Below are 10760 nucleotides of genomic sequence, written 5' to 3'. Positions count from 1 at the left end.
AATAAAAAAAAATTATATTTTGTATATAAAAGCATTGCAATATTTACTGATAATCTGTTAAATCTTGTTAACATTTGCTTAATAAATTAAAAGTTATAGCATAAACTATAACAAGCACAAAATGGCTACGAGGTCGGTCCCAGGGACCAAGCACGTGCTGAAAAAGAGTTAATTACTATATAACTTTTAAACCACCACCAAACAAAAGTACTTATTTTGCCCAAAGTATAAATAATACTAAGCTGAGATGCTTGGAATACATATCTTTTCTCCAAGAATGTGACACTGTGGAATAAATGGATAACATACAATTATTTGCACTAATTAATAAATTTCATTAAACTATAATGAAGAATGTATATCATTTAAAAAAAAAAATGTATCAATGAACCAAATTAAGTTGCATACGTAGTAAATTGATACTGTTTCAAGAATGATAATGAAATTAGTTCTGTTAAATTAGTGTTGTGAATTGCAAGTTTAACCATATTTGAGTTCTGTCACTTATTATTTACGTATAATAATATGGTACCATCATGAACCACTATAGTGGTTCATATGAATTTCTCAAAAATTCTAATAGATCATAAGGGCAAAAACCAGCTGAAGAAGCAGACTTGTTCTTCAAACAATCCCAAAGACCTATTTCAATGTCTAAGGGTACTAAAATATTGATAATGGCGAAAAAAAAAGTTTATTTTCTGATTGCGAGACAAAATTCATCCATTTGTTCTTCATATTATTATTAATCTTGCTTCACAACCCTTCAAAAAAAAAGTTATAAATATTTTGATGAAACCCATTGAATAAAAAAACTATGCAGGTCAAAATTCTATTTATATGTTGGTTTTTTTCATTGCTACTGGCCAAGTTTCTCTTCAAAGCCATTTAAACACCAAAACCTCCAGTAAAAATGGCTGGTATACTGTGCCACAATCTATGCACAGCTACTAAACAAACCTCTGAGAAGGTTGTAGTGCTATTTTTAAGTTGATTCTTGAAAGTCGATATTTCAACACTAAAGTTCTTTGCTTTCAACATTAGCTCTTGGATGCCATTCGAGCATCACAGAAATGTAGAAGTCACTTAAGCAATGTTATACTAGTCAGAAACACTTCATTTTATTAGAGTAAACAATGTGTATACTTACAAGTGACTCCATCCTTATTATTATAGATTATAGTTGCTACAGAAAAAAGGGGTAAGAAGATTTTTATTGAAACCTGGACAATAGTAATAAGTATGCCACAGGATGGTTCTGAAATTAATTCAATCATGTTTGTTCTGTTTTTCTCTGAAGAATTTTTCTTAAATCTTTCACTTTCTGCCATTGAAAAATTCTGGTGTTTTACTAATGTGCATTAATTAGAAAATAAATTGTGCAACTTATAGCACACTAATTGGAAGCTGCCATGTTGGGGATTCATCATTTCTCAAGTTTGCTGTTGTACTTTGTCTAGACGTGGTTCTATGCAACTATTTCAGTAACTTTTCTAACAGTATATGATTATCACAGATTTTTCTACCCTTGTGAGTGGGGATACATTCAGTTGAACATTTTACTGCTGCATTGGCTTTTCACCACCCAACCATTAGTTACCGAGCCAGGTGGTTTTGTGTAAACACACGTTTAATAGGGCATTTGAGTACAAAGGAAGACACGACAACATAGCATAAATTATGCATTTATAGCCACATAAATCAACTTTCTAAATAGGTTTCAAGTAGTATATCTGTCTAGGTTTTTGTGGAAAATACCCAGCCAATTTTGCTGTATAGCTTTTGAAACAAAAATATGAAAATAATACTAAAATATGCAGTTACAATTTCAGCAAAGTAAGAAAATTAGTAAAATAAATAGCTTAAAATGTATTCATGTATACTCCATAAATGGACATAAAATACTTGAGAAATAAGATAATTAAAGATTGCTAATTTAAAAAAGAGAATAGGGATCATCAAGAAAGTACAGAAAACTAGTTGAATCAAAATGCATAGATTATATTTTCAAGCCTACAACTAGATTGGAAATACTGTCTACATTATTTTCTCAAGTTACAAATAACTATTTTGACTCCATGTCTACAGTACTTATTAATTTTAGTAAAGGCAAAATAGGTATTTGTAACTTGAGAAATTAATGTAGACTATTTCCAGCCTAGTTTGTTTACTTTTTTTTAAAGAGTTCCTAGTTTTATGTATGAAAATATAATCTTTGCATTTTGATTCAATTTGTTTGTGTACTTTTTTGATGATTGATTCCTCTTTTGAAATTAAATTTTTTTTATTATTTTGTATTAGTAAAATATCTAACAAGGTGAGATTATATTATCTGTTTAAAAGCATGGTGTTTGTGTTGAAAAAGTTCATAACAATTTTCCACAGGCACATTAAACTAATATGGCACTTTATTAGTCAAGTACACAACTCAAAGTGATATACCAAATCCAATTTTAACTATATCACTGAATCCACACTTTAAAATTACACTTGTGATTACGAATAATATTTTTATTAGTGGAATACTTGCATCTGATACAAGTTTTATGGGGAAAAATATGGCAACTGAGATTCCTTTTTATGGTTTCCTGACAATCAATGTCACATTACATAAAATACTAGATAAACAATTGTTACTGGTGAATCATAATTGAAGAAGTTATTAATACACTAAATTTGACACAATAAAACTTGTTTACTATTTATTAATCTCAGTATACTTTGGGATTAGCAAACACTTGAACATTAATCACTTCTTCCACAGCTGCTTTGAATTTATACATTTTAACAATTTGCTTAAGTCAAATAATGCTTATTGAAGAAAGCATTTTCAGGTTATTATAACAGTAGTAGCCTTGTGTCTTCAGCACCGTCCCAGTACCATAGCCAGAAGTGCCATTCTCACGTACAAACCACATTCGGCTTGACGAAAGTATGCTGCTCGTGGGTCTGTGTCAATCTCGGAACTACAAAATAATAAGTAACCATTAGAAAGATCTAGTTCCTTATTAATAATTAATATTTTATTCAACCCTCAAATTACTAACTCGTTTTTATTCCATTCACTATTGGTTGCATTTATATATTGCTCTTGCAGAGAATATCATTGTATAAAGAACCAACCAAAGGGTAAAATCACTCATTTTCTATGTAGTGGGATTAACTGCAATATCAATGATATTTTACTCAAATTTCTATTATTAGAGATCATGTAACCAATAACTATGAACCCACAAGAAGGTTAACACGTAATAAAAACATAATCCATTCTTTAATAGTACAGTAGTAATAATGTATGTGCCCCTGTTTTCAAGCACTATTCTTTACACAAATAACATTTAAGTGGTTTAAACAATAAAAAAACATGAGATTTGCTAAGTTTTGTCAGTGTTCTGCTCTACCTGTGCATCAAATAATTTCTATACTTATAGATTTTAAGATTTTTATCAACTGTACTATTTTATATACTCATTCATTTTAATAGCACAAAATCACACATGGGGCCAGAACTAAATATCGGTTACCTGCCTTTGAAGTTTGGTTGTGACAAACAGAAAAGTACATTGGAACACATGGAGAGGGATGGACAAATCTAAATGCCCCCCATAAAACTTCCTGGGAGATTTAAGAGTGCATGTCATGTTTATTTGAGATTAATAAAAACATGTGAAAGCATGAAAAGTGGCTACATAGATAACATTTCTGTTTTATACACGTCAATTCACCTGGTGTCATAAATGAATGTTCAATGACTGGTAGGCAGAAAACTGACAACCAACATTGTAACGGTTTGCAATACAATGTACAATAAAATACGTTGAAATTTACTTTTCATTTAACATTGTATATAGATTTTGTTTTTAATAAATATACAATGACAATAAGCTTTGTCTCTATAGGTTTTACAAGTAGTAAAATTAGTGATACAGAAATAGGTTTCTGTCACATCAAAGCAAGCTAAGACAAGAGAATGGTTAACCATCAAGAGTAGAGATGGGTATACAATACTGTTTATATTAGTTAAACTAAAAGTGTGGATTTAAGTTTAATTTTACCAACAGTACAGTTTTATGAAGATCATAAAGCAGTGAAGCATTTGTTGAATGTTTTAAAAGTAATAAATGGTTGCTTGAAGATCACCTATTCATTCAAGAGTACTGATCAAGCTATAAAACCTTGAGTCTGACCATTTATCAGAATGCAGTAACTGGTTTCTTCTCATAACAGTAAAAACATTATAGATCTATTTGATAAGTCGTGTATTGTTTTCCAGTTTTTACATATTAAAAATTTCTCATAATAAATAGTTTCAAAATTCATATTTCTTTATTGAATACACTTAAAACTTAATGACATCAAGCTTCTAGTGAGAAGCCCCCTGCTTAATACTTGTGATATGACCGACCATATTCCTCAATTTGCTGCTTAAAAGTTTTACTGTATCAGTGCATGCTTTTTATATTGGTTGTTGACAATACTTACAAATGTTTGATTAATAAATTTATATTTATCCAGCAAGAAATACAATGTGCACATGCAACAATAACTATTTCCTAATGTTTCATTATTGATAAGCCTTATTCTTAGGCCTAACTTTCCGAGCATGTAGAACATACATTTTAATAACAATGAAATACTACGATACTAAATGTTATGTATAAAATCTGGCATAAAATGGATATGTCTCAAGATATGTTTATATATTTTGTAAAATGGTTTGTCATTTTAATGAAATATATAAAAATATTTCAACATTTAACTGGATGCTATAAGTTCTCTGTTTGCTATTCCCTATTGGGCAGATTGTAAGGGTCTGGAGGTTGTACTGGTTTGATGTTGATAATCATAATAAATTTATTAATATACGTCTTTTCAATCCGTAGTATTCTTTTATACTGTTTGAAGATTGAAATCTGCAAGTATTTCTAATTCCTGATCCATTTTTTACACAATCTCACAGAATTATCTTACAGGCTTCATTCAATATGAATGCCCAAACTTTTTGTCTATCAAAATCTGCTGACAATTTGAGAGATTGATAATTGGAAATTTATATTAAACCAAAAGAAATTTGCAACATCATTTTTCAAATTATAAGCTTTAAAGAATATTTTTCACATCATTGAAATGCTAAGTTTATAGCATTGATGACTTTTACCAGTTCATTTGTTATCCGGACAGGGATAATCAGTTGCACAATGTTAGAAATAATAGCACTGTTATCAACAAAGGTTTTCTTATAGTACACTATTACATAATCCTGACAAGCACCTTTTCCTTTTAATTCCACACTTCACAAAGCATACCACACATCTGTATTTCTTCACTGTGAGTTTAATAAGCTTTCTGGAAACCAATGTGGCAGGACATAATTAGCTTCAAAACAATATGAGTGACTAAATTTCACTGGATAATGAACTTTCTAATGTGTAACCAAGTGACTGACTGTACTGAACAAGTTGTGATTTTACTGTTCAGTATTTAGGGTGTAATAGTGTAGACTTGTCCAGTGGCTACCTTATATTTGGTATTCATTTACAAAGTAAAAGATTTAAACATTTTGAAATAGAACAAAAGACAGATCTTGAAATTTAGCATAAACTGTAGTTTTCTAACAAAACAGCTGGTACCATCTTTAAACAATATTATCTAAAATTTATCACACCTTGTAATGATAAACTAAAGCTGTCTAAAGATTGTTCCCACATAAAAACATTGATGCAATGTAGAGAAAAAAAGAGCCTACATATAGGATTTGATACACATGGAAAAATAAGTATATGGAAATGAGCAATTTATTTCTCCAAATATACTTTATGGCAGTTAGTTACGAGACAAAACTTGTCAGGTTTTGTATGTATGGATGGGCCAGATTCTTTACAATAGATGTCTGTAACTTGTTGGTGATAAAAGCACAGTCCACTTGTTTTAAAATAATATATTAAAGCAAGTCAAATATAGATACAAATGTACGTTACATGGTTAATTACTACAGTTGTATCCAGAGTTTTAAGAAATTGTCTCGTTTTCGCCAAAGTTCACACAGGCTGGTTCAATTACTTTACAACACAAATGACAAGACAAATTATTTATCCTATACTCTGTTACTACAATACAACCTGTGATTATTTCACTTTAGAAATGACCACTATATGCCCTTTATGGCTATACTCACATTCACTTAGTCTAGATCTATCTATCTATGTTTTACTATATAACTACCTTGAACTACATTTTGTTAGAGTATTTATAGCCTGACTGAGGCCTAGAATGTTAGAATACTATGAGATATTATGATGCAATAATACTGAATTGAAACAACAAGAAAAACTTAGAAGGTTCTAGTAACATGTCACAATAATACAAGCATTAATTCACAACAATTGAACTACACAACATATGACTCATACACATTTACATAAACAAATGTGATAAACTATTGCTTTTAAAAATAATTAAGTTTAACATGCTATACTTAATTTGAAACAGTCATGAATAACAATAATCCCCTCTTCAAAACATATTTACAACATTTCTTATACTAAATACTAAGACTGTTTTCAGTTCATACACAAAGTCTACTCATACAGTCTGCACCAACATTTGCAATCCCATGATAGTTTCAATGCAGAACCAGTAGTATTGGAGATACAATGCCCACCTCGTGATCCTCACACTGTCAATTTTGCACCTCTGGATGTATGCAATGAGCTGATGGTCCACTTGGATGATAAAGTCCTTTCCATAGAGATAGTTCTGGAATTTTCAGATGGCAAATATGATGGCCAGAAACTTTTGTTCAATCACAGAGTAGTTCTTTCCTTTCCATAGAGATAGTTCTGGAATTTTCAGATGGCAAATATGATGGCCAGAAACTTTTGTTCAATCACAGAGTAGTTCTTTCCTTTCCATAGAGATAGTTCTGGAATTTTCAGATGGCAAATATGATGGCCAGAAACTTTTGTTCAATCACAGAGTAGTTCTTCTTACTCTTCACAGCTTTTTACTGACATATGTTACGGGAAACAGTATGTCTACATGTTCTTGCAGAAGTACTGCTCCAATTCCAACGTCTGATGCATCGGCCTAAACAATGAATGGTTTGTCGAAGTCTGGCATTTCAAGGATTGGCAAACTTCCTGACATGTTTTCTAACTTCTGGAATGCCATTTGTTGTGGTTGTTCCCACTTCACCATGTTGGGTTGGCTTTTCTTGGTCAGGTCAGTCAGTGGTGCAGCAACTTCAGCTTAGTTTGGGATGATCTTCCTATAATATCCCACTAACCTCAGGAAGGATCTAACTTGCTGCTTGGTTGTTGGAGCTGGTGCATCTTGTATGCTGATTAGCTTCTCCTTTTCCATGGCTATCTGTTTGTCACCCATCTTGTGTCTAACAAAGTCTAGCACAGAATAATCAATGTGACACATAGATAGTCAAATGATCAGACCTGCTGCCCTCATTCGTCCAAACAGCTATCGGAGTTTCTTCGAACTTCATCACATGGTTAAATTTTCGGAAGTCTATGCAGAAGCGGTTTGAGCCATATGATTACCACCAGTGAATAGTAGCCCGAATTCGAGGGCTCAATTATTCCGGCTTCTTGATCAGGTCTCTCATCATATAGAGCATCTGGAAGGGCTTCATCTTGACTGAATCCCTGGTTGTGGTCTCAATCTTGTGTTACAAAAGGTCCATCTTTCCTGGTCTATCCGTGAAGACATATGCATGTTGGAACAATAGATCCTGTGGTGCTTTCTTCGGCTTACCAGTCAGTTCTTCACCGAAGTTGACGTCTCTGTACATTTCATTTCCATCAAGTGGTCTTAGGTCTAGTAGTCTTCATCTTCTTTGACAAAGTCACTGTTACAGTAAACTTGTTTTAATATATTATTTTTAAACATGTGGACTGTGTGCTGTTTGTTTATTGTGAAATTTACTGCCAACAAGTCAGAGACACCTACTGTAAAGTGTCCAGCCCACACATACTGACAAAAGTAATTAATTTTTTAGTCATAAACTTATAGACTATTGTACTTTACCTTAGCTGTATGCTTTCTGGATAATTCTTGTCATTTTAGAGCATTGTAACTAAAAGAAATGGTCAGAATGCAAAATAAAAACAAACTGAATATTGCACTGCATTAGCTATGTTAAGTCCTACATGATGTATTTTGGTACTTTACTGATCAGGGCCCTGATGCTTAACCATTAATTAATTACTTTATTAATAAACTCTGAAAAGTGGTAAGTGGCCAATTTCTGAATCCAGCCAAGTATGGTGAGATTCATCACTAGAAGGAATGTTTGTTTTATTTGCACATTTCTATTGTTCGTTCCATAGCAGGATGTTATGACCACGACACAGAATAGGAGAAATACATTTATGATGATACATCTTGATGTAACTGGTAACCAATTAATAAAGGTGGGAGAAATGCAGCGACTGCAAATAGTCACCATGTTATTTATTTATCTATTTACATCCTGATTTGCAACTTTTTAGCTCAGAAGAGTTATTTCTTGTCTATCTTCAAAGAAGTTTTGCATGAATTTCATTTTCCGGAGCAGATGTTGGCTACTTTCTACTAATATCTACTTTTCTCACTTCCATTCTTCACCCAGTTTTGAATCTGATAATCACATACAAAATTTGAGGGAATTTAGCCAGGTAATTTTAAATCAAAATATTTGTGGAGTAAGTATTCTGTAATTATAACAGTTCAATGTTCAAGAGCCCCCCAGATAGCAAGAAAAATTAATTTGTTAAAGGTGGATATGGGGAGTTTCTATATTTATCATGTGGGAACTGTGAAGTTCTCTCACCAACAGAAACTTTTTGTATTTAATTTATGTGTAAAAAAAAATTATGTTTGTACTTTTTCACTCCAGTTTGTTTTTAACCTGGCATACAGGTCTTACATACACTGTCCCAACTCATGCACATCCCATTGTCAAAATTTCTCACTTATAGATCTTACAAGTCTGATTCAATTATAGGAGAAGAGATTAGTTTGTATCATCTCACTGGTATCTAGATATCATATAAATCATGATACGAGCGACTCACGCTAAATGTTAACATTTATTTAATATTAAAATACTGTTTACTTTTTCACCAAATATCAGGATTTACTCATTTATAAACTATTCTCTCTCCTGTAATTTGACAGAATGCTCATTTGACAACAACAAGCTTACATCTTACAGCAAAATATGTTTTAGAAGGCAAAGCGTGTCATTTAGTGATGTTATGTGTTGTAATGTCACCGTAAAATTCATTATTCTTTACTGGCCCAATATAGGTTTCCAGTATGAAGTGGATACAATAACATTTCAAATGTAATCTGTTTGTCATATGCCACCGCTGGTACCTGAGCTCAGCAGACCAGGTGGGCTACAAAATAAAGTTTTGGCTGAAATTTTACTTATATCAGTTATTCATGAGACACTTAACTCATGTAGGTCCCATTTTCCTTTTTAAAGCTGCTTATTGCTTATAAATCCTGTGATTCTGTTTTCATTATGGAAAGAAGAAATTGAGATGTCACAAGAGATATCCCATTACTTGTTCCTTTCAGAAACTTAAGTTTATATAATGTTTAATGAAAAGTACCAAAATGGAATTAGCTACTAAACAATTCTCATAAATCAATAGAATACATTCAAGGGTAGTTAAAAAAATTTCAGCAACTTAAAACAGCACAAACGTTTAACTTTACCTTATTTCATTTAATCGAGGTAAAGGATGCATTACAACCATCCGTTGCTTGGCTCTTGTCATGAGTTGAGGAGTGACGGTGAAGTGTCCACAGCACTGAAAATTAAAAGAATAAATAGTGACATTAAGTGACCAAATATTCCAGTCTTTAATATTTACTGTTTTGTGTACTTTTTAACATAGGCAACTATTTTAAAGGTTAATCAGTAAGTACTAATATACACAAGTCATTACGGAGGGTAGTACTGCCATTTTCTAAAACAACAGAGAGGATGCTAGGGGTTACAATTAGAAATATGACAGTATAGAATAACAGTTACATGATAGTCAGTCAAGTGGAAACTATCATTATCAAAATCACCGTGTCTGTAACTGTAAATAAAAAAATGTTCTATGGCTATAAAAGCTTTTAAATATTAGCAAACAAGAACATAGAAATAAGGTCCTATTAAGAAATATTCATTAGTTAGATTTAAAGAGAAAAACTTGGCTGGGATGAATGCAAGAACTTTCTGTTTTTTAAGCCCCTCATGAGCTAATAAAACCAGAAACTAAAAAAATCATGAACAGGGCATTCAGAGAACTGACATATAGTGTGTGAAGTTAGATGATATACATATGCTTATGCTACTATATGTTTTGAAACATGTTATCTGAATAGGATATCAGCAGGTATTTATTGTTCTAAGGAAAGCCTTACCAGCACTACTTTATCTAATCTAAATACTCATTGACTTTAGACCCATATGCTACAAACTGTGCAGTAGAAACTGTTTAGTTTTAAAATACATGAAATAAAAGGTGCTGACCTTGTTTTTTAAATCTGGAGAAGATACTGCACAACCCATTAAAAACTACTAGGATTATCCACACTGAGCCATTTCCAACACTACATTTATAGACAAAAGTTTATTCTATAAACTGATCATCTGGCACTTGGAGAACTAGAAAAACAGATAGTAAGATGGCTACAAAAACTTGATCCCAGTGCATCGTCCTGAACAAAATGATAAAGGCTGGAGACGGCTTAAATGGGTAATG

The 10760-nt window shown here is 32.0% G+C and overlaps 1 protein-coding gene across 1 annotated transcript in view; it reads right to left on the bottom strand.

The window, feature by feature from the left end:
* Positions 1 to 2390: 2390 nt before the first annotated feature.
* Positions 2391 to 10760, bottom strand: part of LOC106463332 (CAD protein-like) — a gene marked incomplete at its 5' end in the record, with an annotated part of 157695 nt that continues 149325 nt past the window's right edge. Inside the window, 2 exons of the mRNA XM_013923351.2 lie at positions 2391 to 2966; positions 9721 to 9815. Of these exons, the coding sequence (XP_013778805.1) occupies positions 2864 to 2966; positions 9721 to 9815 (198 nt within the window). The remainder of the gene's footprint in view (positions 2967 to 9720; positions 9816 to 10760) is intronic.

Source organism: Limulus polyphemus, unplaced genomic scaffold (genome assembly GCF_000517525.1).
Source record: "Limulus polyphemus unplaced genomic scaffold, Limulus_polyphemus-2.1.2 Scaffold1380, whole genome shotgun sequence".
In the NCBI taxonomy this organism is placed as follows: Eukaryota; Metazoa; Arthropoda; class Merostomata; order Xiphosura; family Limulidae; genus Limulus; species Limulus polyphemus.
Note: the sequence above shows the minus strand (reverse complement) of the source record. Positions and strands in the feature narration are given on the sequence as shown.